Here is a 27987-nt window from a genome sequence, read left to right on the forward strand (position 1 = left end):
ATTCAAATCAGGAACAATCAATTTAAGTTCTAAGGAATCGATTTCTATATTACTAGTTATGAGATTGTTGATTTTAAATTAATAATTTCTAGGGTTTCATCAAGAACAAAGTTTCCATTATAATGGATTAGGGTTTTGATCAATCTAGGTTCTCAGATCAAGTTATACCTTTGCTTTGTAGGGGTTTAGAACCGGACCACCTTTAGAGAGAGAGAGAGAATCGATCGGATGCTTGCTGATTCCAATCGGGTCGCGGATGAGTGCAGGCGCGAGCTGAGGACGATCGCGGGCTGTCGGCTCGTCTCGGGTGCGAGCTGCGAGGAGATCGGGTCGTCTCGGGTGCGATCGCGTCTCGGGTTTGGTCGCGAGCTGGACAGGATCTTCTGGGCTGAGGACGTGAGCTGAGAACGTCTAGGATTCAAGAGGGATCGTCTGAGTTCTTGGATGAACTAAGAACGTGTCTAGGGTTTTAGGTGTGGTCGCCGGTTTTGGCTTTTAGGGTTTAGAGGTTTCGATTTTGTCTCAGGGATCTAGAGACTACCAACACGTGGCGGCCCGCGATTAGTGTACTTTTTAATTTTTTTATTTTTTAATTCAGACAAAAAAAAAAAATTTAAGCAACCATGAAAGGTTGCTGGAATAATGATTCTTAAGTAAACCGAAGTTATTTACAGATCATAATCCATGTATGTTGCAGTACAAACAATTTGTAGGGGTCAGAGCTTAACACTAATGAAAAAAGTATTTTAGAATACCTTGATTATATTAGGGGAAAAGGTTCCATATTGGAAGTTGGAATGGATCCTTAGTAATATATAAGATAGATGAACCACTCTACTAATCACTAATTGATTTTAGGTTGGAAGCTCATCTAGTTTAACAGTTTAGTGTCACATATATATGTATACATATACACATATTTAGTTGGTTCTGATATTTCTGGTACTTGCTAGTCGAACTGTGGTGGGTAAACTGTTGGGGTCAAAATCGGTCACGACGGAATCAATGTCTGAAAGTCCGTAAAAATCAGCATGAACGTTTTTACGAAAAGTAATCTTCGTAAAGAAATCTTTACGAAGAGCCTTGCGGTAAAATCTTGTTCAAATCTCAATCGAACCACTAAATACCGATTGTCCGAAGGCAACGGACACGTATCCAAATCGGCCTTGGACAAGCTCAAGTATGGCCATCAGACCACGCACAATCCAAGCTCGGTCGCTACGTAGTGACCGAGCTCTAGCCAAGCTCGGTCGCTACTCGGTCGCTACGTAGCGACAGAGCTCAAGCCAAGCTCGGTCGCTACGTAGCGACCGAACTTTCCCAAAACGTCGATACGACACGAATCCATGCATTCTCGTCTACTCTTTAATGCTATCTCCCGTAGGCCATGGCTAAACCATTCTTTGTTTCTCATCACTCGAAGTCATCAGTCAAACTTTATGATAAAAACCGCGGGAAGTTTGTTTTTATCGAAGAAACCGTAATAAACGTTTCGAGTCAAAGACGGCCCAAAGAGACCTAAAACGCAACTCGAAGCCCACTTACGATTTCTTAACTGAAAATCCATAAGCCTTATGACGGTTTATGCTTGGTTCGTAAGGCAAGATAAATGTCAAGTTTTCGCGGATAAATGTGAAGTTTCCGAAGATAATCACGAAGATCGGGAAAATTGGAATATCTCCATTTTTGAGCTATGACGGCTTAAGGGCAGAAGGGGAAAGGCGCAAACCGACCTAGGAGAAAGTATATAAGGAGTCTTAGGTGAGAGGCAAAGCGGGGAGGAGACACAGCAAACTCTCGGCACTTAGAAACTTTGAGGCATTATTCTTAGCATGCTCTGTTTCTATGACTGGCACCCGATTACCAGATGAACGCCACAAGCAGTTCGATCTCTTGGTTCACTCTTGAACTACGTTCAGCTTGATCCTCAAAAGGGGTACGTAGGCAGCCTTTCATAAGGTTCAGTCTGAAATCAATCAAAATCGTTGTCATATCTTTTTCGTCTTCTGTTATCAAGCTGCGACTAAACTAGGTTTAAGGTTTTAGGTTGCTAGAACTAGGTAATTAGCTGACAGCTCTTGCGGCCGAAGCTTTTATAATCTCTTGTAATGATTGCAATGCTCTTACGCGGATTCGAAATAAGATCTACCTTTTCTATAAATTCGTTTTGTTATCTTTTCATATTTTTCGCATTTATTTGGTCACTTGTCATTGGCTCTCGCAGAGAATCCGGGACCTCAGAGAAAGTTAGGGTTTCCTGACTTTCCTCCGATTACGGAAATCGACGGTGTGAATTTCGGTTTCCACAGTTTGGCGATAGAAGGAGGGGGTACAAATTACTCTAACTCATAGCCGCAAACCGCTTGATCAAAACAATATCTGGAAATACGAAAGACAAAATCGCAGTTCGCAACAACGTTGGTAAGACAACTCCAGCCGCTGCTGCGCCTATGGCCAACGCTTACGCAAACGCCACTGTTCTTGAGAAAATCGAAAACCTTGCCGCGACTTTTCGCCTTAGGAAGTGCAATGAAACGAGCTCGCGATTTCTCTTTCTAAACATAAAGGGAAATGATAAATCTTATCAAACCCCGTAAGTTTGGCTCATTTCCGAGAACTTTTCAGAAAAGTAAAACTTCCTCTCCCCAAAAACCGCAGAAAAACCCTAGGTTAATCGCGGAAAAAGGAAGCACAGCAAATCGGGTACATAACTCGCCGCTGTACTTCTTCCGACTATCTTGCGGAAAAACCCTAGGTTAATCGCGGAAAAAGGAAGCACAACAAATCGGGTACATAACTCGCCGCTGTACTTCTTCCGACTATCTTGCGGAAAACCCCTAGGTCGGTCGCAGAAAAAAGGAAGCATAGCAAATCTGGTATATAACTCGCTGTTGTACGTCTTCCGAATATCTTTCAGAAAAACCCTAGATTTATCGTATAAAAAGGAAGCGCAGAAAATCTGTTACTGCTGTACTTCTTCCAAATAACTTTTAGAGAAACGAAGTTAATTTCTATAGAATCACTCGAAACCTAAAATGGCTGACGAAGACTAAATAAATCAAAACGGGAGATCGTATCCCCACCGCTAAAACGTTTTCTGAAGCCTAAGGTTTCGTAAGAATTCAAGTATTACTTCCATAGTAACAAATTCCGCGAGTTGTCGATGTTTGTCACCTAAATCTTACTTCGAAAAAAAACTACTCGAAACTTCCACGGATCAATCCCACGGATATGAGAAAAACTTCTGATTAAGTTTGGTTGCAATAATTAACCTCGTCACGGTTCTCGTACAATCAAAACTTGAAAACTTCTTTATGGAACAAATCTCGTAAAATTATGCTCGATAACATCTTGCGAAATAACCTTTGCAAAAATTAAGCTCGACAACCTTTTACGAAACAACTGTCGTAAAATTAAAATCGATAACATTGTGCGGAATAACTTTCATAAAATTAAACTCGATATTATTTTTCGAAAAAACTTTCGTAAAACTAAAGTTGGCAACATTTGACAACCTTCGAAAGTCTAACAACAATCATAGAAAAACAATCTCGGATAAGGAAAGAGATGGAGCGAAATCCGAGAATCAAAATTCGTCCATCTGCCTCTTTCCACGGTCTCACCATCCTTCCTCTCGCGCCTCGATCTGTCGCCAAAATCTCATCACCTGGCAAATCTTCCTGATCATCCTTGGCACATCTTGATCATCCATGGCTATTCCTAAACTCTAAAAAAGTTTTCGACAAGATGCTCATTCATTTTCGTAAATCCAATGATACTCAGATTGAAACATGGATCACGAAAACCGCAAATATTGACAGCAGCCTAAACACAGCCAGGAAAGCAGAGAAGTCCAGGAAGAATATATATTCTGGCTATTCAAAATGGGCAGACAGACACGAAATAGTAAGGGCAAATGAGCAAGCAAAAAGGAGAAGAGGCTAACCCGAATCTTCGAGAGAACTAAAGTATTTCCGACTTGAAATCAGGCTTGGAACTTTCGTAGGAAATTACTAAGAAATAGAAACGCCTTTGAAACTGCCGTAGAACTTTAGGGAACTTAAAACCTAGGTGGATAGTCTAGCGAACTAAGTCTTAGGCGATTTTTCCTGTCCCGGTATATTGTTTCATGACTGTTCAGCCAGATCTTGCAAACTGATCTAAACTCTCTGAAAATCGAGAAACGATCGCCACGCATATCCAGCTTGCTTCCTAAAGAGAGAAAAAACTAGAGACACGAACGTCGTCTTAAAACCAATTCGTTTCTAGCGATTTTCTTAAAACCGATATATTCCAAGTCGTCAACTTGGAAACAACCAAATCACAGTCCCAGCGTCGTCTGTAAATCGTCATGGATTATCGATCATTCCAAACCTCGGAAGAAGAAACGTACACAACTCTTCAAAGTATCGATTCAACCGTTTTCTTTCGTAAAAAAAGGGGGAGAGGTACATATAATATACTCGTATACTCTCAAACTTCAAAAAAATTTCCAAATCATCAAGAAAACGCTTTCGTCAAAGCAAATCGTCTCAAGTAGGCAAACGACAATCTAAAATTCGTCTAAACGCTAGCAACATATCCAGACGATCATGAACATAATCTCAAAGACTATACAACATTTCTTGTCGCAATCATGCGTATAGAAAACCTGTACCAATATCAAACTGAAACTCGACGATTAGCCAAAGTCATGAAGCCCTTTCTGGCTTTAATTAAAGCCATTTTCGTATAAAATTTTCTACGAGAAATCTTCAAGCATCAAAACATTTCTTTCAGTTTCTGTTCAACCAAGTGAGTCACGGAAAAGCATCGAGAACATTTGTGACGAAGAAAAATCGAGAATAAATGTAGCATCGAGCACATTAAAGAGAACACTTTATTCCCAATCGTTGGCTAGATCTACCTGTGGTTGGCCAATTCGTTCTAGAAACGAATGTGTCATGAGAATCCTCTCAAAAATCCAATGAAAAACGTTTTGCGACTAGATCATAGTGAAATAAACTTCGGTAACACTCCATGAGTAACTCCAAGCAACTTTCACCTAAGATAGAAATCACAGCAGAAACGTTTCTCGTAAAACCCACAGAAACAATGCTACTTTGACATGTGTATACATATCACCGATTTACAATCTTCGTAAAACCGGTCCCCATTACTTACACGAAAATCCTTCGTACAATCAGACCAAGTCTTACGAAGAAACTTTTGAAAGTAAACATAATTGGTTTTACGAAGAAGTGTATTTTGTATAGCAAACACAAAGCTGTAAAATCTGACTTTGGATGACCAATCTAAAGAGATATCTCTTCGCATTACGATTTAATAGATCTCGTATTTTAGCCATGCGGCTCACTGGCTTCTTCATTTCGTTCCCCTCGGTCACATCCGAGCAGGCAATCGTCCCGCAACTGACTCCACACGGGTTTTGTATCAAACCTCTTAGGCTACATCTTCCTCAGACAAAAACGAATCAATTTTTATAAGACTATAGGTAACATTATACGAAACATTCATCGTATAACTGAAACCTAAAGCATAGAATCGTTTTCTATGACTATCAGCCATCTTAACATGGATAATTCTGGCAAACTTGGCCTATCAATCTCGACAAGCACTCTTTGTCCCTCAGTCAATTACGCCTTCCAGTAAAGGTCCAAACCAGAATTTGCCATCCCCTCTAAGGAAAATCGTAAACTAACACGGCTTTGGTGTTAACACAAAAGTGTCATGGTTTAATCCTTTACCAACAACATCCTTGGCTATAAAGCTTAGCACAGCCTTCATGCAAAGCCAAAACAATTGAGCGACCACCGCTCCAATAACTTGACGGCTAAATGATAATCCGCAATTTGTCTTGAAACGACAAGTAACGATTACACAAACAATTATTGTATGACCCAGAAACGGGAATCATACGGTGAATTCGTCATAACAAAACTCAGTCCTAACAACCAAACAGTTAACAGAAACGTTGAACTTGTCAAAAATTGACCAAGTTCCATATACTACGATTCACTTTAAGCCCGCTGTGTTTTATTCGTAAAATGCAGCATGTAAGGAAAAATTCGTAACAAAGCTTCTAGAGCTATACGAAACATCCTCAAAAATGCACGAAATAGATCTCGGAAGGCCAACACTTCACAAAGCACTATGAAGGAAAACGCTTCTTTCCATGGACAAATTTACGCGACCCCTCAGCCTTATTCCTCGATCGCAAATCAAATTATTAGCATCCAAATAGGAACAACAATTTTGGCTGCGAACATCCGTAGACAGACCAGAATGTTTCTCAAACGCAGGGCTAAGACTAAACCCATGCAATATCGCGAAACATCTTCAAGCCCGCGAACATTTCAAGCACGAAACACGGCATACGAAAGAAAAAATCAATCTTCAGCATTGCGAGACGTCGCATACGCCTGAAGAACCATTTTTTGACAAAATTGCCTTCCTCGATAAAGGCACCATCTTGGAAGACCAAACAGTCACCCATACTAACATTTTCTCAAACACGTATTCTTCGCGAAGACTCAAAAACGGTAATATCTACCGATAAGTTTGTTGCTGATCACAACAAACTCTTAACGTCCTAAACAGACTTAGCTATCTCGTAGAGATGGCTCTCGTACACCCGACACAAGGGTAATAGCGCTATATAAAAAAATCTGAAATTTTGGTCAGCACTTTCGGGAGACTTAAAAATTGTCCTCGAAGAGATGCTCGATTCCTACCATACAAGTCACGTAAGCCGAGAACATATCGCGGACTTTAAAACGGGATGGAATCAAGTCAAAAACGATACAGGAAACGTAAGTCGAAGTAGTATCAAACACCCTAGGTCTTGCCCTAAACCCATCACACTGGTCTCTAACATCTCTAGGCATAGTATCAAACACCCTGATACGAGATCCGAAATTTTTTCTCTTTGCCAATAACCGAGCGCCTTCAGAAATCCCGCAAGTTTACACACTGCGGAAAACTCTCGAAACAGATCACAGATATAGTAGTTCATACAGAGTTAGATTACGAGATGACAACTCGTAGTCTTCCCTCTACACCCATATAAAATGCCATCGGCAGCAACACGCCTGATAACCTCTACATATAAACTAGACCGTAAAGGTCTCGTGGAAAATTAGTCATAAGAACCTTAACTCCAAGACGAACTACGAAAGGCTTGATCCCTTCAACAAGGGTACGTAGGCAGCCGTCATAAGGCACAGCCCCAATCTTATCGCGTTCCACTTTTAGAAGAGCGGAAAAACCACTTACCACAGACCTTTTCAACCATTAATTCCGCCTAACTCACCCAACTTGCCTAACATGCCAAGCCACTTGCTAGAACCTCACGCTAGAAGCTCATGGTTCTAACGAGCTGGGGGGCTAACTGTTGGGGTCAAAATCGGTCACGACGGAATCAATGTCTGGAAGTCCGTAAAAATCAGCATGAACGTTTTTACGAAAAGTAATCTTCGTTAAGAAATCTTTACGAAGAGCCTTGCGGTAAAATCTTGTTCAAATCTCAATCGAACCACTACCGATTGTCCGAAGGCAACAGACACGTATCCAAATCGGTCACGTAAAAGCTCAAGTATGGCCATCGGACCACGCACAAGCCAAGCTCGGTCGCTACGTAGCGACCGAACTTTCCCAAAACGTCGATACGACATGAATCCATGCATTCTCGTCTACTCTTCAATGCTATTTCCCGTAGGCCACGGCTAAACCATTCTTTGTTTCTCATCACTCGAAGTCATCAGTCAAACTTTATGATAAAAACCGCGGGAAGTTTGTTTTTATCGAAGAAACCATAATAAACGTTTCGAGTCAAAGACGGCCCAAAGAGACCTAAAACGCAACTCGAAGCCCACTTACGATTTCTTAACTAAAAATCCATAAGCCTTATGACGGTTTATACTTGGTTCGTAAGGCAAGATAAATGTCAAGTTTCCGCGGGTAAATGCGAAGTTTCCGAAGATAATCATGAAGATCGAGAAAATTGGAATATCTCCATTTTTGAGCTATGACGGCTTAAGGGCAGAAGGGGAAAGGCGCAAACCGACCTAGGAGCAAGTATATAAGGAGTCCTAGGTGAGAGGCAAAGCGGGGAGGAGACACAACAAACTCTCGGCACTTAGAAACTTTGAGACATTATTCTTAACATGCTCTATTTCTATGACTGGCACCCGATTACCAGACGAACGCCACAAGCAGTTTGATCCCTTGGGTCACTCTTGAACTACGTTCGGCTTGATCCTAGAAAGGGGTATGTAGGCAGCCTTTCATAAGGTTCAGTCCGAAATCAATCAAAACCGTTTTCATATCTTTTTCGTCTTCTGTTATCAAGCTGCGACTCAACTAGGTTTAAGGTTTTAGGTTGCTAGAACTAGGTAATTCGCTGACAGCTCTTGCGGCCGAAGCTTTTATAATCTCTTGTAATTATCGCTACGCTCTTACGCGGATTCGAAATAAGATCTACCTTTTCTATAAATTCGTTTTGTTATCTTTTCTTATTTTCCACATTTATTTGGTCACTTATCGTTGGCTCTCGCAGAGAATTTGGGACCTCAGGGAAAGTTAGGGTTTCCTGACTTTTCTCCGATTACGGAAATCGACGGTGTGAATTTCGGTTTCCATATAAACCAATGACCCATGACTTATCACACCACTGAACCGGACAAATAGATGCAGTCATAAAGGTCCATCAAGAGCATATATACTATAGTTCAAAAATTATATAGTGAATGCAGGCAGTAGTCTTGTTAATCAGATTTGTGATTACTTGAGACTTAACAGCATATTTCAGAGTCAAACCAGTCCATTAATTAACTACATTTGGGATTGATGGATATAGAAAACCAAAGTCCTCCAAACGTGGTCAGGTGTAAGAGACCAGTTCGGATGCGCTTCCCGGAAGTTTGTCCTGATGATATCTCCAACGCTCTGTCCCACACAATTGTCCGTCGAAAACCTACAAAATTTGAAAGAATACAAATATTTAGAGTAATTGTATAATTAGTATATTTAAATGCAATTAAAACTTTAATAAATTAAAAATTACCAGTAAGTGTGGGGTGGTCGTTCTGGGTTGATGATTCGTAAACCTTCTCGTCCCGGCATCTGGAGAAGGTCTTCCACTGTATATCTTGCATATGGTGCATTCGGTGGCACCATCAAATCTGGATGAACAAATGCAGGAGCCGGAGCAGCTGCGGGAGCCGGAGCAGCTGCGGGAGCCGGAGCCGGAGCAGCTGCGGGAGCCGGAGCCGGAGCAGCTGCGGGAGCCGGAGCTGCTGCAGGAGCCGGAGCTGCTGCAGGAGCCGGAGCTGCTGCAGGAGCCGGAGCTGCTGCAGGAGCCGGAGCTGCTTCGGGTGCGGTGGACTGCTGCTGAGGATGGTGTGGAGGATGATGCTGCTCATTCCGAGGCTGCTGTGGAGGCTCATCGTACTGGGGAAAGAATTGAGCAGGGTCATCGAACCGCAGATAGTAAGCTTCAGGGTCATATGCCTGTGGAGGCACATACGGATCGGCATATTGGCTATCACGCACATTCTCTTGGCCGGATGCAGTGCCGGAAGTAGAAGCCGATAGATCCGACTGTGGAAGAAAGTTACTCGCGTAAGAGTTTCTAGGCGTAAGGTTCCTAAGTCTCTGTCTACCGCTAGCCATAGCAATATCGTCAATCTGAAAAAACAAAAATAAAAAATACATGGTTATAAACAATTCAAATTTATTATATAAAAATAATCTAAACCTATTCTAATTTGATCATAATCTAACTCCATCCTAAACTAATTACATCCTAAACTAATTCCAAACCTAAACTAATTTCAAACCTAAACTAACTAACCACCTAAATCTTAAAAAAAAAAAAAATACCTAGAGAGAGATGAGAGGTCGTTGTTAGAGAGAGGGTAATGAGCAACTAAATGGCTTCGCGAGGTCTGCGTATATATAGAGTTTTGCTGTTAGTCGTAAATTCATTGTAAATGTACGACCAATGAGAGACTAGTAGTCGTAAATAAGTCGTAAGTTTACGACTAATGGGGGACAAAGAGTAATAACGACCAATGAGAGACTACTTTTTTTTACTACCAATCAGATACTAGTGGTCGTAAATAAGTCGTACATTTACGACCAATAAGGGACGCAGTCTTTACGACTAATTAGGGACTACCGTTGAAAATTTTAATAAAAAAAAGAAGAGAAGAAAGATACCTAGAAACACAGGTGGAAAGAGACAAAGCGAGACCTGCGTAAAACATACGTAAGTCTCGCCTTGTCTCCAACTACATGTTTTCTAGGATCTTTCTTCTCCTTCTTTTTTTATTCAAATCTTTATGATTTGATGAGGAAATTGGTTTGGAATTGTGTTTGATTTGGGGAGCAAAGTGGTGAGCTTTTATAGGAAACTGCCGGAGGCTTTACGACTAATAAGCGTCGTCTCGTTTTCATTTAGTCGTAAATTAGAAGTAGTTAACGACTAATTAGCTTCGTTATATTTTAGACTAGTTGTAACTGAGCCGTAATTTTCGACTACTTAGCTTCGATACCTTTTATATTAGTCGTAAATTAGTAGTAGTTAACGACTACTTAGCTTCGTTATCTTTTAGATTAGTCGTAAGAGAGTAGTAATTTACGACTACTTAGCTTCGTTATCTTTTAGACTAGTCGTAAGAGAGTCGTAATTTACGACTAATTAGCTTCGATTTTTTTTTAACCCTAAAACCTAAACCCCAAACCCCAAATCACAAACATCATAAGTTATACACTTCCAAACCCCAAACCACAAACCTCAAACATCCTAATTGAACAAACATGATCGGATAAGTTATATAAATATTATATGTAATACAAAGTGTTTAATAATACAATAGAAACTCGATCACTCATCATCAGTAACATCATCCACTTCATCGTTTTCTTCAAATTCATCTTCGTGGGCGTCGTCTGTTGCATCGTCTGGAAGTTCTTCATATCCCTGGTTGTATGGATCAACAAGTAAGATATCATTTGTAGCTTGCTCTGGTACTTCTACTTCATTTACGGTATCTTCTTGTAAAGGCGGTTGTTCATCAGTCAAGACTCGACCCCGAGGTGTAACTTTTATAGCGGCTAACCAAGATATTCCAGATTGTCTAATCCTCGGATATGGAATAAAACAAACTTGGTCTGCTTGAGATGCCAATATGTAGGGTTCAAATTTGTTGTACCTCCGTGTAGCATTTATATCAACAACTCCAAACTTGCTATACCGAATAACTCTATTGACGGTGGGGTCAAACCAGTCACATTTGAAGAGAACGCATTTCAGCTTCACCAGGCCGGGGAACTCTACTTCGATGATCTCTTGTAAGATTCCATAGAAATCAGTTTCACCTTTCACACATACTCTATAGTTCATTGTTGCTCGCCGACTTCCATATCCGTAAGTGTGAAAAGTGTAGCCTCGTGTGAAATACATTGATGCTGTGGTGACCTTAGCGACCGGACCTTGTATCATTTCGTGAAACCACTGAGGATAGAATGGATCATCATAATCAACCTGTATCATCAACATATATATATATATATATATATAAATATATAACTTCATAATCAACCTTAAGTATTATATTGTGATGTGTATACATGCGTTTTCAACCACTTCACAAAATGTTGGTCTTTCCTTTTGTTGAGATCATTGGTTGATCTCCCTGGTATAGCTTCTACGACTTGGGCAACGAAATCGCCGTTTTATGCCAATATATATATCATTAAAGAGTACTATATATATATATATATATATATGTGTGTGTGTGGTAAAAATATGTAACGGTCAAATTAATTTTAATTACCTTTCAAATGCCTCAATCTCCTCACAGTTAAGAAGTATATATGTGTGGGCACTGTGAGCATCATCTTCACTCGACCACCAAACTTCTTTCAATTTCCCACCTAGACGTCCAATCTGACAGAATATGTCTGGAACATCTTCAACAATATATGTCGGCATAACACCACCATCATCATATCTGCTCGTAGTCGTTTTCCGTGTTCGGACTTGGGACCCAAAGTAGTACGATGTGAAGTGATGTTTCCTCATTCAAACTCCCAGCAACTATTGAACCTTCCACCCTAGCCAGATTTTTGGCTTTCCCTTTCAAATATTTCATGGCTCGCTCAAAAGGATACATCCATCTGTTATGAACATGTCCACGAAGCAATGCCTCGCACGGAAGGTGGACAACTAAATGTTCCATGACGTCAAAAAATGACGGAGGAAAAATATTCTCCAAGTTGCACATCAAGATTGGGATATTCTCATCAAGTTGTCTGATGACATCTACAGTTAAGGTGCGTGCGCTAAGATCTCTGAAAAAAATTCCGATGCCTGCAAATGTACAAGCCAACGTAAGATACTTTTCATAAGTTTTTTTCCAAGAAGAAGTAATAATAGCTTTATTTGTTACCTGCAAGTGCCTCGTGAATATTTTTTGGAAGCAACTCCGCAAATGCAAATGGTAGAAGTCGTTGCATAAACACATGACAGTCATGGCTCTTCATCCCTGAAAACTTCTGTCCCTGCTGATCAACACATCTGGATAGATTTGAAACATATCCATCAGAAAACTTCACATCTGATGCCACCCACTTGAACAACGCTGCTTTTGCTTTCGCTGACAATCTGAAAATGGGAACCGGAATTTTCCCATCGTTTCTAATATGCAGCTCAATCCTAGAACATAATGCAGGCAAATCCAACCTTGAGTTCTTGTTATCTTTTGTCTTCCCGGGGATGTTCAACAATGTATTGATGATGTTGTCAAAGAATTTCTTCTCTATATGCATCACATCAAGATTGTGGCATAGAAGTAGATTTTTCCAATATGGAAGTTCCCAAAATATACTCTTCTTGTGCCAATTATGCTGTGTCCCGTAACCAGCAGACATATTTGCAGTAGTATGCCAATTACCCCCTTTCTTGTCTGTGTCTTATGCACCATAGAAATCAATATCCTTCTCGATTTCCTCTCCAGATAAATATTGCGGAGCGGTGTCTCGTACAATCCTTTTTCACCGAAACAATTTCTTGTTCCTTCGGTACGGATGATTAATGGGAAGAAATCTCCGATGACAATCAAACCATGACGTCTTCCAACCATTTTTCAGCTGAAATGCGTCTGTTCTTCCCATACAATAAGGACAAGATAGCCTTCCATGCGTCGTCCAACCTGACAACATCCCGTATGCAGGAAAGTCACTAATGGTCCACAAAAGAACTGCTCACATTGTAAAGTTTGTTCTCGTTGAACAATCATATGTCTGCACGCCTATTGACCATAATTCCTTCAATTCTTCTATCAAAGGCTGTAGAAAAACATCAAGGGACCTCTTCGGATGCTTTGGCCCAGGTATCAATATACTCATGAAAAGCAATTCCTTTCCCATACACATCTCTGGTGGAAGGTTGTATGGCGTTAAGAAAACTGGCCAAAGCGAATATTGTCTTCCAGACATTCCAAATGGACTAAAGCCATCTGTGCAGAGCCCAAGATAAATGTTGCGGGGTTGCTTGCAAAATCAGGGTACACCGAATTCAAGTGTTTCCACGCTTTTGCATCAGAGGGATGATTGGTCCCGCCTTCCTTCTGAGTATGTTCTGCATGCCATCTCATCGCTGCTGCCGTCTTTTCAGATTGATATAATCTCTTCAGTCTATCCTTGATAGGTAAGTACCACATCCGCTGGTACGGCATCCTATTCCGCCCACGTCCTTGCGGTTTATATCGTGGCTTCTTGCAAAATTTACACTCTAACAATTCCGCATTTTCACCCCAGTATATCATACAGTTGTCTATACACACATCAATCATCTCCGAAGGTAAACCAAGGCTATGAACCAGTTTCTGAATCTCATAATAAGATTCAGCACACTGATTATCTCCAGGCAAATACTCTTTAAACAACTCAGCCCATGCATCCATACAAATTTCAGGTAAGTTATGATCAGTTTTGATATTCATCATCCTAGCTGCCAATGATAATTTAGAAAGACCTTCTCTACAACCTTCATAAATTGGCTCATTAGCTGCTGCTAGCATCTCATAAAATCTTATTGCATCCAAATTAGGCCCCTCTACATTTTCTACCTCCTCTATTACTGATCTTGTTTCACGAAATGCATATGTAACCATATCATGCATCCTATCATGATCTACCATATGATCCTCTTAAAGGTTACAACTTTCAGAAGGTAAATGTGGTTCCTCTCTGTTACGAACATTTTCAACCTGATTACTACTACTAGCTTCATTCCTATTATCAGCTTCTCCGTGGTTAAACCAGATATAGTAATGTGGAGTAAATCCTCTATTTACTATATGTTTCCAAACCGTTTCACTAGCAGAAAACTTGGTATTGTTGCATTTACGACAGGGACAAAACATTTTACCTGTTTCTAGTGTGAGGGACGTCTGTCCGGCGTTGTACATGAACATCTCTGCTCCGTTGAGAAATTCTTCTGTTACTCTTCCACTTGAATCTTTATGCGTATACATCCAACTCCGAAGCTCATAGATATTTCTAGACATTTTTTTTTTTTTACTCTTTCTCGTTTTTTTTTGTGCATCTTCAGAATGAGGGAGAATATCATATTTATAGGGAAATTTCGATTTTGGTAGGTTTACAACGAATTTACGTTTGATAATAACGTAACCACCAATATGCAACTACATTCCTCGTAAATTGGTCGTTAATCAGATGGTACAGCGTCGATGTTTTTTAGTCGTATATTTACGACTACTTTACGACTACATGAAAGTGTAGTCGTAAACGAGAAGTTAATTTATGACCAATTTACGACGAGAACTATTAGTAGCAAAATTAAGTCTAAGTTACGACGAACATTCAGGTAGTCGTAACTTTGTCGTAAAGTCGAAGGTAATTTGCGACTACACATTTGTAGTCGTAAATCGTAGTCGTTACTCCCACGTTTTCTTGTAGTAATTACTAATAAACCATGCCTTCCTCATCATTCTCAGCCATCTTCTCCAAATCAGTAAACCATATCGTGTTAACAGAATTTTTCTGTCCATAATATTCACCAATTTCCTTAGAAACAAACCTTGCCAGTGTGGTCGGGTGGTGAAGGAGGCTCGGAAAGTTCTTAGGGGTCAAATTACCCATCGTGGCCAGACGACTTGGGTATCTAACTCTCCTTGCGAGCAATGGACTGTCTGGCGACGGTGGACGTCCCCAAGAATTAGTCGGTTGGATCTCGGCTGGCCGGATATTCCAAGTCAACAGAAAAAAAAAAAACAGTGCACAAAACCCATACTTTTTGAATTACTAACATTCTCAACCTTTCTTCTGCCACTCAAATAACAAAACTTGATCAATGTCTTTGAAATTACCAAAACCATGTAACTCTCACGGATAATTTTCCAGTTGTAACTATGTGTCGACACCATCTTGTGTTTCCAAAACAAAAGTTTCTGCTGGTTTATGTCCTACATAAGCTGAAGAGCACTGGTCACCATACGAAACAAGTATACATTAATGCCTATAACGACTACAAATTCATTAAGGTATCATCTAAAGATTTCCACTTCATGCAAAAGTTTGGTAAAGTTTAAAAGAATACCCTGCGTTTATAGAACTCCAGTTTCCTTCCATATAGAAATTAATGATATCTTGTGTGGGTAACTAACAAAGAAGCAGACATGTCCATCAGGAACAATAGATACAATCTCTAACAAAAGCTTTCCGTGAGTCCTACCAGGATCACTTCTCATGTCAAATTTGTTGCAAACAGGAAGATGATCACTGAAAGAACACAAGAAAAATAAACTAGATAGGTAAAAAGACAAAACAACAACGTCAGTATTTAGAAATATATATATTTTCACACCTACCTCGACTTATAACCATTGGGCAGGGCACTGCCATGTAAAAGTTTTGGCTAACAACAGGGTTGAAACTAAGAAGACACGTATACAGATAAACTGGACTCAGGGTGCCTGACGTAATCACTATTGATTGGAAATGATCAAACATCGGTTTTATTGCCAGAGGCACATCATGAAAGCTCAGTAATAGATAGATACATTTCTCAATAGATCATTCGAATGGTACAATCCACATTCGAGTCACAACATCTCTAAAACCAGAATACAATATACCGACCTGCAATGTAGGATCCGGAGTATGAGGCAATTTTCTCATCATAAGACTCAGTGATGATTGAAAATACCCATCCACATGTTCCCAAATGAGGTTCAAAGTCGCACACTTTCTTGTGTTGGATATTTAAGTGAATCTTTGCAACCATTAAAGTGAAAGATTGCAATTGTTTAGATGAACAAATGCAACTGTTTGTGATTGTAACTACTAGTGATGAACCGATGCAACTTTTGGTGATAGATCATTGCAACCGTTGATGATTAAAACCTTTGGTAAAGAACCATTATGGCTTTTGGTTAACCATTGCAATTGTTGGAGTTAACAGTTGTAACTCTTGGACGATTACAAGTGTTGGTGCTAACCATTGTAACAGTTGGTATTAACCATTGCAACCTTTAGTACTATATATAAGGAGTTGTAGACAATGGAAAATCATAACTTTATAACTTGAATCACAAGAAAATCTGAAACTAGTTAATAGAGAGAGAGAGAGAGATTCATTGTCCAAAGATCATCAAAAATCTTTGAAAAAACACATATAAGCATTAAAGCTCTATTTATTATTCTTGTATCTTAGCCTAGAACAAGAATGAGACTTTGATTGTCTTATCCTACAAAGGGATTTCGTGTAAACCAAATGCTTGGAATAGGGTCGAAATACTCTTTAAGGAAAGTGACCTCGTGCATGATTCAATCATTATCCAAGTATATAATTCACAACTATTTGGGTTACAACCCAACTAACCAACAATCTTAAAGAGTATTTTTATTGTGAACTATAACTATTGTATTTGTGTGAGAAATAAAATCAAAGTTTGGAAAGTTGGAAATGCTTGAGCAAATAGACTTTTGAAGATGTGCGATCATGTAACGTCATCCAAAGTGTGCGGGTGCATTGTGACCCAAGAAGTACGAACGTATCATGATCCAAGGGGTACGAACATGTCGTGATCCAAGGGGTGCGAACGTGTCGTGATCCAAGGGGTGCAAATGTGTCGTGATCCAAACGGGTATGAACGGTTCAGGGCCGAAAAGGTGCGAACGGTTCGGGACCGAAAAGGTGCGAACGATTCGGGACCGAAAAGGTGCGACCGGTTCGGGACCAAAAAAGGTGCGACCGGTTCGGGACCGAAAAAGGTGCGAACGGTTCGGGACCGAAAAGGTGCGAATGGTTCGGGACCGAAAAAGTGCAAACGGTTTGGGACCGAAAGGGTGCGAATGTACCATCGCCAAAAAGGTGTGAATATAAACGTCATTGAAAGGGTGTGTTCATAATGTCACCGAAAGAGTGCAGACGTAATGTCACCGAAAGGGTGTGAATATAATGTCACCAAAAGGGTGTAAATATCAGGTTACGTAAGACTACAAACATAATGTTACTGAAAAGGTGCGAATATAATGTCACCAGAATAATGTGACTTGCATCCATGTGGATGCGAATCACTTGTGGTTAAGGCTGAGCCGTCATGAGTGAAAAACATAATGTTCATGGTCGGTGCTATGGACTATGATCCATGGGTATAGATCGATGGCTCAGAAAGAAGTGTATATAAAGCAACCAAAAGGTCTTGTTTTGCCTTGTAATAAATATGAAGTGTATATGTTTATTTGAATGAGCTAAAGAAAGCACTTAGTCAGTAACATCAAATGTTTGATGAGATTATCTTATCAAGTGGTTTGAGTTAAACCATTAGGATAAGTGTTTATATAACTAATTGATGAATCCAGTAATAGAACAATCATATATTTATATGTTGATGACATATTGATCTCTAGCACTAGCCATAGACAAATAAAGCTTACAAAAGCATTATTGTCATCAAGTTTTGCAATGAAAGACATGGAGGAGGTTGATATGATTCTTGAAATTTAAATCACACTTACAAATATAGAACTATATTTGATACAATCTTATGTCGCTGAGAAAGTTGTTAAAAATTTCAATTGTGAGATTATTAAGGACTCCCATGGATGTGAGTGTGAAGCTTGTGCCTTATATATGACAAGAAATATCACAACTCGAGTATTTGAATGAAATCATAAATTATGGTTTGTTATATGTCAGACTCCCTATGATGGTAGAAGGGTATTTAGATGCAAGTTTGATTATCAATATAGAAGATTATTCTTCTATAAGGGGTTGAGTAGTTTTGCTTGGGAAGGTGCCATTTCATGGGCTTCCAAGAAACAAAATTGGATGAAAAATTTGACTATAGAATAAGAGTTTGTAGCATTAGAATATGCCGGTAAATAGGCATACTGGCTAAGGAATTTAATTTAAGAGATTCCGTTGTGACTGAAATAGTATCACAAGTTTCTATCTATTTTGATAATGAAGAAATCTTGGTTAAGGTTTGTAACTAAGTATATAATGGTAAGTCGCGACACCTGGCGTTAGATATATATAACACAGTATGGGAGCTGATCAGTCAGAGGTGATTACCAAAGAATTTGTTCGGTCTGAAAGAAAGGTAGCATATCATTTGACGAGATGATTAGCTAGAGACTTGGTAACTAAGTCTGTTAGGGATGAGTTTCAAGTCCATTTGAAATCCTTAATGGTGGGATATCCAATTCCCCTCTAATACGACGTTAGAGGTTAATTCAATGTGGAAAGCCTAGACTTAAAAATTGAAGCACATGTTTTTATATCATCTCAAGCTATGTGCTTGGACCTGCAAGAAAGGGCTAGGTTGAAATTATGTTCTTAATAAATACTTTGAAAAAGTGCATTTGCAGGTGCATGACTGAAAGTATTTACCTATATGAGTGTGAAGTGATGCCGATTCAATAAACTGGGACTTGGCTTTGTATGCGTTCATGAATGGATATGGACAAATGGCTTATAATAGTGTCAAGTATTAACACTTATAGTAGTGTGGAAACACGTGTGTGTGTTATCTTCATGTGCTCAAAATGGGTTGAGGGATTCAATACGTAGGACATCCTGATTTTCGGGCATTTGGAATGTGTAATATACTAAGATGAAAATTCAATTCTTAGTAACATTTTCATTTATGCATGAGTTTGATATATGTGTTAATTATTAGTGAATCAATGATTTGACTTAAATGAGGGAGGATCGTTAGATATTTAAGTGAATCCTTGCAACCATTAAAGTGAAAGATTGCAATTGTTTAGATGAACAAATGCAACTGTTTGTGATTGTAACTACTAGTGATGAACCGATGCAACTTTTGGTGATAGTTCATTGCAACCGTTGATGATTAAAACCTTTGGTAAAGAACCATTATGACTTTTGGTTAACCATTGCAATTGTTGGAGTTAACAGTTGTAACTCTTGGACCATTACAACAGTTGGTGCTAACCATTGTAACAGTTAGTGCTAACCCTTGCAACCTTTAGTACTCTATATAAGGAGTTGTAGGCAATAGAAAATCATAACTTCATAACTTGAATCACAAGAAAATCTGAAACTAGTTAATAGAGAGAGAGATTCATTGTTCAAAGATCATCAAAAATCTTTGTAGAAACACATATAAACATTAAAGCTCTATTTGTTATTCTTGCATCTTAGCCTAGAACAAGAACGAGACTTTGATTGTCTTATCCTACAAATGGATTTCGTGTAAACCAAAGGCTTGGAATAGGGTCGAAATACTTTTTAAGGAAAGTGACATCGTGCGCGATTCATTCATTATCAAAGTATATAATTCACAACTATTCGAGTTACGATCCAAGTAACCAACATCTTGATAGGCAAGAACTCAGGTTTTGACTGTGATTTCAAGAGTTAAATTGTTAGAGAGAAGATCCCACATTGAAAATATGTAAGAGACTTGAGTATATAAGTGACTTAGACCACTATAATTATAGCCGATTGATTTTAAGTTGAAAATCCAAGTAACTTGACATGGTATACCCATTAATCCCGGCTCGATCAACCCACTAACTTAGGTAACTTGACATAAATGAGAGACCAGATACGGTCATAACAGAACTTCAGAGTTTTCTTTTCAATTCCAGCTGAGAACTATGCGATGATGCAAAGCTAACAATGCTTTCTTTCTGGGATAGACTCCACCTAGAATATCATGGGGCAGTGCAGAATCATTGATCGGTTTAGACAGTGAAGTCTTCCAGTTTGAAGATCCTCTTTTTCCTCTTCCCGTGATAAACCTAAAAATCCTACTGTGACAGAGGGTATATTCTATTCATCACTGAGGTTCTTCTAGAAGAATCAGCAGACAGACATTATACTAGTTATTTAAAATAAAAGAGGTATTTTGGAATACCTCTATTTATGTCACAAACATATGTATGCATGTATGTGATCAGTTATTTTCTTCGAATTTCAGTGCATGCTGTTCGAATACATGAATTGGATAATACAGACAGTGATCGTTTTAAATTGTAAAATTGGGAAAATGTTGCAGGAACAATGGAACTTTCTTTTAGACAATAAAATTCATCTAACTCTCTTTATGCGTAAACGATCTTAAGATGATAAAAATAAGAGTGATGAAACACATTTTGTAATATATCTAAAGAAACATCTAAGCCTAAACCCAGTCGCCAAGACGGCCACCACCTGTTTGTTCCTGATCGTAGCAGCTCTTGTTTGAATTACTTTGGTCGTACAATTCAAGTTGTCTAGTAACCCAAACCGGTACATCTGAATCAAGCCAGAGAGCTTCACCTGTATCTTTATGCTTGAAGTCAGGCTGTCTCGGGTTCGTCTTACTTTTCCTTTTGTCCCACCACTCGTGTGAATTCGCAAAGAAGACTTGCCACAAGTAAACCTTATCATCGTTGGGTTCTTCTATACCATCTGGTTTACTCTGGTCCAACAGTTCAAGTTGTCTAGTAACCCAAACCGGTGTATCCGAGTTAAGCCAGAGAGCTTCATCTGTATCTTTATGCACGAAGTCAGGCAGCTTTGGGCTCTTCTTGTTTCTCCTCTTGTCCCACCACTCGTCTGGGTTCGCAAACAAGGCTTTCCACAGGTGAATCTCATCATGCTCAGATTCTTCTGTATCATCTCCTCTTCTCTGGTCTAACAATTCAAGGTGACTAGTAACCCAAACCGGTGTATCTGAGCTAAGCCAGAGAGCTTGATCTGTATCTTTATGCTTAAAATCCGGCAGCCTCGGGTTGTTCTTACTTCTCCTCCTGTCCCACCAATCGTCTGGATTCGCAAAGAAGGCTTCCCACAAGTCAATATCACCATTCTTGGACTCTTCTATAGCATCTTCTCTCGCCACTTCAAGAGACACAACTAAACACAGAAAGTTATCATCTTTCCTTGTAAAATGACGAAACTAACATTCAAAATATAAACATGTTTCAATGTACATTCAGCTAATTACAAGATGCTTTTAATCAATGGGGATTCAACAGAAGCTTCATACTAACTATCAATAGAGATGAGAGGATGATACTTAGGAGATATAAAGACCTGTTTCTGATTTTGGCTTTTTGGGTATCTCAGAATCTAAGAGGTGACTTGGTGGAGCCATCACGTGACTCACCTCTGACACTTTAACCTGCAAAATAACTTAGCGTCAATACTAAGAACATGAAGTTGCTTATAACATAGACCTAAACAGAGCTTTGGCTACACAACTAATATACACCATACATCAGGAGAAGCTGGTGGAAGTAAGGATATAGACATTATGGTCAGACACAAACCTGGTAATCCAAACCAAAGCCGCTGTTTTCATTACCGGAGCTCTTGTCGTAAGAAACAAGGCGGCCAGAGACAAATATGAAGTCCTTTGGCTTCAAATGCGCAACGCATTTCCGTGCCATAACGTCCCAAATACTAAGAGGTATCCTGTCATTAAATCAAACTCTCTATCAATCCTACGTCACAAGACAGATTGGACTCGAGCATTGTGTGTTGCTAACAAAACACCAAAGAGTTAAGCTTTTGAATCGCAAAATCAAGAACCCTATTTGTCAATTAAGCAGAATCGAACAAACCTGACCTAAAGCTCCGGTTCGGATCACGCGGGTCTTTCACTCTAAGCCAAGTAGAAACACCGAACCTATCAGGCTCCGTATCGATGACTCGAATAGGTTGATCGACGAAACCCATAAGGCTCACGGAGTTGGAAAGGTTGAATTTGAAGCTTGTGGATAGTGGTTTCCTGAACATGCGCGCGTGGTGATAAAGCGCGCTTTCGCCTTCGGTGCCCTTGGAGAAGAAACGAGGTTTGGGAATAGCAGAAGAAGCGAAGGATCCGGCGTCGCGAAGGTGTTGATTTGAAGAAAGACGGGAAGCAGTGATTCTGATCAAGCTTCCGAGTTTGAAGAAGGTGTTCATCTACTGGGGGAAACTACGACGAAGACGACACGGCGGTGCGGTTTAATCGTCGGAGGTCGATGGATTTTGGGTTTTAACTGTGATAAATATAGCTGGCCCATTCATATTTTGTAGAGGCCCATTAATAGTTTAACAGCCCCATTTTGGTTTATACTAATAATGGGTCAACAATATACTGTTACCGTAGTGTAAATGATCTATTTCCCCACAAAAACAACTGCATGATTAACTGTTTTGTCCTCGATAAAGTACTTACCGATCATTTATTTTAATGTATTTATCCAATTTCAAATGTGCTATCCCAATTTAGTTTTACCTCTTGTTACCAAATCAAGAAATTTTTCCAGTCAATCTTTTCAGACAAATATTATATTCTAAGTAATTCGTGGTTCATTGCCTTGTCAATTGTTTGACTTTCAAAATTGTTAACATTTATCTGCATGAGACATTAAAAAAATAGTATCGTAAGAATATAATAGAAACAACAAAACTGAAGAGTAAAGAACCAAAAGACTATATTATAATAACATAAAAAAACAAATTGAATAATAAAGAGCCAAAAGACTATCGGGGTGATTGGTAGCGTCTTTAGAAGCTGTGTACAGCTTTTTTAATTTCTAGAGTCATCTTTTAAAGCAATCATGCTTTTATGTCAGAAACTGTAGACGGACTTTTAATTTCTACATCCATTTTTAAAATCAATCATGCTTTTATTTTTAAAATTGAATCCAAAGCCAAAACATTAAAATAAAAAATATTTTAGCTTTAGAAAACACTTTCTCTAGAGCTTTTATTTAGTTCTCTGAAAAAATTTCTACTGCAAAATAAATTAAAAATCTAAAAATTTAAAACCTAAATCTTACAGCAAAAAATAGAAAGCTACCGCTTCAACCAATAACACCCTATACCGCTAATTGTGTAAGGGCTTATTTGAGTTAGGAAGAGATATTGATTTAATTTATTGTAAACTTTTAGGAAGTAAAATTTCCATGAAACGATACAATTAAAAGAGTTTTAAATTTCGAATATGTTAAACGAATATTCGTGTTGAACGATACTTAAATGGAACAAAATATTTTATCCGAGTTATTTCAGTATTCAATATTTATTAGATGATTGTGTGAGAGAATTTCAGTAAGTAGAAAATCAAACTTTTATTGGTGGTTAAGAAACAATATCAAATTTAATAAGAAACTACTTTTACTTGATGATTAAAAATTTTGTATCTGTGAGCATGAATTATAATATTCTACTAGATCTCGATCCGCGCGGTTGCGCGGATTTTTGTTTTCATTTATTTTTATATAAATATTTTGTTTTCAATTCTAAATTGGTATATATTATAATATATGTGTCTATCAATTTTGAAAACATAATAAGTTTACGGTATATTTTTTTTTCATGGAATAGATTGTTTTAAACTTTCACATGTATTTGTATCTTCTTCTATATATATATTTTCGGATTATTATTTCATTATTAAAATCATAACTATATAAATATACAGATTAGTAAAATATTGTTTTATTGTCATATTCAAAGATATTGTAACATTTCACAAATTTAGAAAGTTTTTAAAAAATTAAACTTTCTTCTTCATAGATTTATATTATCGAGTAAATAATTAAACATTTAATTTTTGTTTAATTTTTAAAATAAACTATATAGTTTAAAATTTGTTTTCATTGGTTTAAGGTAGTAAAAATTAATCATTGTTAGATAATACGATTTTTGTTATTTAAAAAAAAAATCTTTATAATTTAAAAAGTTAACATTGACAAATATTTAAATATTTAACATGTGGAGGTATAATATTACAACATTAAAATATATCTATTTAATTTATACTATCTATAAATCCAATGGATCATCTATTCTTTAAATTCAATTATTGATAGCCCAATAAAAATTTCTGGTATGCCCAAAATTTAAATGATAAGATTAAAGATTAAATGTAATATGATTTTCTAGGAATAAGTCCATTAGGTCCATTTTTTTAAAAATCACACATGAATCAAGGTTGTGACTTCTGTTTTAATATATAAGACAAAAACTGAATATCTCATTTAAAGTGGTTAATATTATTGCAAATATAGTAAACTGAATATCACATATATATATATATATAGGGTTTTGATTATAGAAACTATGTGAAAGTGATATCACATTTACGTGGATATAACTCAATCTACCAAAAAAATACATAGGTTCTAAATGGTGACCAAGATAATGAATGAAAGAAAATAGTAAATTACTTATCTTTTTTTTTTGAACAACAAGCATTTTATAAAGATGGGGTCTAGACCCAAGATGAGGTCATGTTACATAGGGAGGCCTTTGCAACACAGTCCGCAGGCCCATTTTGTTCACGGGGAACAAAAGAGAAAAAACAGAAATGGAAACAAGATGATAGATTCTCGATATCCGAAAGGACTCCATGGAGGTTCTTCGGTTTTGTAATCGAGTTGATGGCGTTGTTGATGCCAAGGGAATCTGAACGAAGCCAGATTTTGGTAAAGCCAAGATGAATGGCGTGGGATAGAGCTGACCGAATCGCTAGACCCTCTGCTTGGATCGCCGATTGTACTAAGGTTTGCGATTGGCATCCTTGTTGCGGCGGAGAGTCCTGTGTGTTGAAGATCAAGCCGAGTCCCGCTGATGTCGTGGTCAGGTTCCAGGATGCAACTGTGTTGCAAATCATCGTACCAGTTGGGATCGATCGTGGTGGAGCGAGCCCTAGATCTCTCGTGGGGTTGGTGTGTTGTTTCTCAGCAACTTGAGCGTGCGTCCATTCCTGAGCACTTGCGATCGCTTTTGTCACCACATTGAGGGGGGAGGTGTGGCGTGATTCGAAGATTATTTGGTTGCGCGTCGTCAACAGTGCCCAGATGATCCAGAAAAAAAGATATCTCCGGAGACACCCGTAGGTGGGAGACATATCCAGAGCCTGGATCCTTCAAGAGCTGAGATAAAGGAGGCACAAGCAGTAGAGCAAAAGGTTGTTTTGAGTGGAACCAGTTCCCAAACCTGAGCTGCAAACGTGCAATGGAGGAACAGGTGATCACTAGTTTCCGTTTCGCCACAGTGAACACACGATGTGTTACTTAAGAGGCCTCTTCTTTGCAGGTTATATCCAGTGGGGAGGGCTTGGTGAAGTACTTTCCACGCAAGGAGCTTGAGTTTTGGTGAACAAGCCACGTTCCAGATGTTTTTATACCAACTGAAGTGTGCTTGGTTCGCTGGGGCAGGTTCTAGATGAAGCGATGTCTCAGTAGCAATCTTGTAGCCTGATTTTGCAGAATATGTTCCTGACTCTAGAAGGTACCAAATGTAAGAATCTTGAGCTCCCGTCAGGCTAGGTTTAATTGACAAAATCTCCTCTGCAACGAGAGGTAGTATTTCATTTATCTTTTGAGCATTCCATATACATGTATCTCTGCAACGAGAGGTAGTATTTCCTCTTCCACCGCACCCTCAACGTTTCAGCCATCATCAATGCTTCAGCCACCGTCACTTAAACTGAAAAAGACACAGAGTAAGAGACAACCTAAGGATTGGCCCATCTATCTTATATATTGCTTATGATCATTTCCAATTTCTGATGTGGGACACTTTGTGTCTAATACGCCCCCTAGAAATGATGGCTCTTTGAGCATTAATCTCTGAATGTTCGAGTAAGGATCGGTGGGGCAACTTTGGGCCAGACCGATGTGAATCGGGTTGGACTATGTGGATCGAGCTTTAATACCATGTTAAGTTAGATTGGCTTCCAACCTAAAACCAATTGGTGATAAGTGGATTGACACATCTATCTTATATATTTCTTATGATCACTTCCAACGTCCGATGTAGGACACTTTGTGTCTAATAACCGGAAAGCTTGAGATTGCCATCTTCTCAGCTTGCCAACGGTGACGAACTTAAGACCATGACGACAGATTGATTATCTCCACAGCAAGCTTGTGATTGTTATCTGTACGGTGAGCAAGCACAATCCTTCGATAGCATGACTTGAGAAGAAATCCACATACTAAAGAAACGTATGGTTGAAATATGTATTTTATTTTTGTGCTTTAAGCATGATCCTTTGGAAATGCAAAATCCATAAATCCAACTGTTTTTTTATAGAAAGAAACGTAACTGTTTAGGTTAGAGAGAAGATCGTGATTTTTCATTAAATAGATGCAGTTAGAAAATACAGTAGAACCTCTATAAATTAATACTCGATAAATTAATAATTTATATAAATTCATAAATTTCGCCGGTTCCAACTTGGACCGGTTCAAAATTTGACACAAATCGATAAAATAATAAGATAATAATTTTTTAGAAAATTCTATGTAAATATATGGTCCCACTAAAATTATAAATTAATAATTTATATGTATACATATTTTATATAAGTAAAAACCTATTATTATATTGTTTGTTCTATATTCACCATGGAATTATCTTTATATTTTCTTAACACTTAATATATTTTTGAAGAGATTTAGTAATATTATTTCTAATACCACATTTAAGTTATATGCAATATATATTATATACACCAAACAATATAATATAATTAATCACGGGAGCTACAGGCGATGGCGATCCAGCGACGCTGCCAGGAGATCCTATCACGGGAGCTCAAACCGGCGATTTCATGGGCGAGCCAGCGACGACTATGGGAGATCCGATCGCATCTGAGCTTGGTGATCCAAGCGAGCCGACAGAGGATCCAGACGTGACCTCGCGCGACACTGCAGCTCCGGCGAAGGGGTCAACGCATGAAACGGACAGTCTTCAAAGCTCTACGTCGCTCACTACACCACCAGCTGTCCAGGGAGTCGGAGCTTCAGAGACTCATGACGGTGGCGCATCATCTCTCGCCCTGCTCACTCAGTCAACTGACGGAGGAGCAGCTTCGGAGGTACGCGATGGTGGAGAGAATCGGCACAAATCTATGACCGGAAACCATGGAGAACATTCGGAAGGGAGGGACGGAGGTAAGCAGGAAGAGCGTGTCCGATCAAGCCCATGGTCGAAGGACCTGGCCGGTAGAGCAGGAGCGGAACCTGTTATCGACATTGTCGATGGCATTGCAACACTTCAAATCCCAGATGCGATCTTTGACGAGGCGGAGCTTCTCTGGAAAAGTTTCGTAGTGGGCTACTTCATTGGAGACGCTCCCCACGTGGGCTCAATTCACGCAACCGTCAATCGTATTTGGACCGCTCCCAAGGCGGGTAGCAAGATTGATGTCCAGTTTATTGCGAAGAATACTGTGTTGTTCCGAATTGAAAATGATCAAATGAGGAACCGGGTGATTCAAAGAAAGTATTGGCATATAGCGGATATTCCGTTGGTGGTTAATGTCTGGACCCCAGAGTCTGCTCAGCATCCTCCAGACTTGTCAGCCATGCCACTCTGGGTTGACCTCAGAGGAGTACCAAACACACTTTATTCCCATAAAGGACTGAAGTGCCTGGTTGGGGCAGTGGGACATTTTGTGAAACTGCATCCGAACACGGAGAAATGTTGAG

The 27987-nt window shown here is 38.9% G+C and overlaps 3 protein-coding genes across 4 annotated transcripts; 1 reads left to right on the plus strand and 2 right to left on the minus strand.

The window, feature by feature from the left end:
• Window positions 1–8832: 8832 nt before the first annotated feature.
• LOC125591806 (nischarin-like) lies at window positions 8833–9672 on the minus strand. Its single transcript, XM_048766663.1, has 2 exons — window positions 9065–9672; window positions 8833–8974 (listed from the first exon to the last, which is right to left on the minus strand). Exons 1-2 carry the CDS (start codon window positions 9670–9672, stop codon window positions 8833–8835), a joined length of 750 nt encoding a protein of 249 aa, XP_048622620.1.
• A 10842-nt stretch (window positions 9673–20514) lies between these two features.
• LOC106432624 (protein OSB1, mitochondrial) lies at window positions 20515–22529 on the minus strand. Of its 2 annotated transcripts, none has more exons than XM_013873474.3 (4): window positions 22122–22529; window positions 21823–21967; window positions 21587–21674; window positions 20515–21391 (listed from the first exon to the last, which is right to left on the minus strand). In XM_013873474.3, the coding sequence occupies exons 1-4, from the start codon at window positions 22457–22459 to the stop codon at window positions 20691–20693; spliced, it is 1272 nt and encodes a 423-aa protein (XP_013728928.1). In that variant the 5' UTR covers window positions 22460–22529; the 3' UTR covers window positions 20515–20690. The 2 variants fall into 2 exon arrangements, with proteins under 2 accessions (XP_013728928.1, XP_013728926.1); XM_013873472.3 differs by having other exon boundaries at window positions 20515–21406; window positions 22122–22528.
• A 1958-nt stretch (window positions 22530–24487) lies between these two features.
• On the plus strand, window positions 24488–27986 carry LOC106432643. The gene is made up of 2 exons (XM_048766664.1): window positions 24488–25516; window positions 25586–27986. The coding sequence occupies exon 2, from the start codon at window positions 27108–27110 to the stop codon at window positions 27984–27986; it is 879 nt and encodes a 292-aa protein (XP_048622621.1). The 5' UTR covers window positions 24488–25516; window positions 25586–27107.
• The last annotated feature ends 1 nt before the right edge of the window (window position 27987 follows it).

The sequence above is a fragment of the Brassica napus genome, chromosome C8, assembly GCF_020379485.1.
Source record: "Brassica napus cultivar Da-Ae chromosome C8, Da-Ae, whole genome shotgun sequence".
Lineage (NCBI taxonomy): Eukaryota > Viridiplantae > Streptophyta > Magnoliopsida > Brassicales > Brassicaceae > Brassica > Brassica napus.

Coding starts and splice junctions, on each gene's coding strand:
- LOC125591806 (XM_048766663.1), bottom strand. CDS start 9,672: ATGGCTAGCGGTAGACAGAGACTTAGGAACCTTACGCCTAGAAACTCT. Junction 8,975..9,064: donor CGACCACCCCACACTTACTG/GTAATTTTTAAT, acceptor CAAATTTTGTAG/GTTTTCGACGGACAATTGTG.
- LOC106432624 (XM_013873472.3), bottom strand. CDS start 22,459: ATGAACACCTTCTTCAAACTCGGAAGCTTGATCAGAATCACTGCTTCC. Junction 21,968..22,121: donor GATCCGAACCGGAGCTTTAG/GTCAGGTTTGTT, acceptor ATTTAATGACAG/GATACCTCTTAGTATTTGGG. Junction 21,407..21,586: donor AAAGCCAAAATCAGAAACAG/GTCTTTATATCT, acceptor TTCTGTGTTTAG/TTGTGTCTCTTGAAGTGGCG.
- LOC106432643 (XM_048766664.1), top strand. CDS start 27,108: ATGGGCGAGCCAGCGACGACTATGGGAGATCCGATCGCATCTGAGCTT.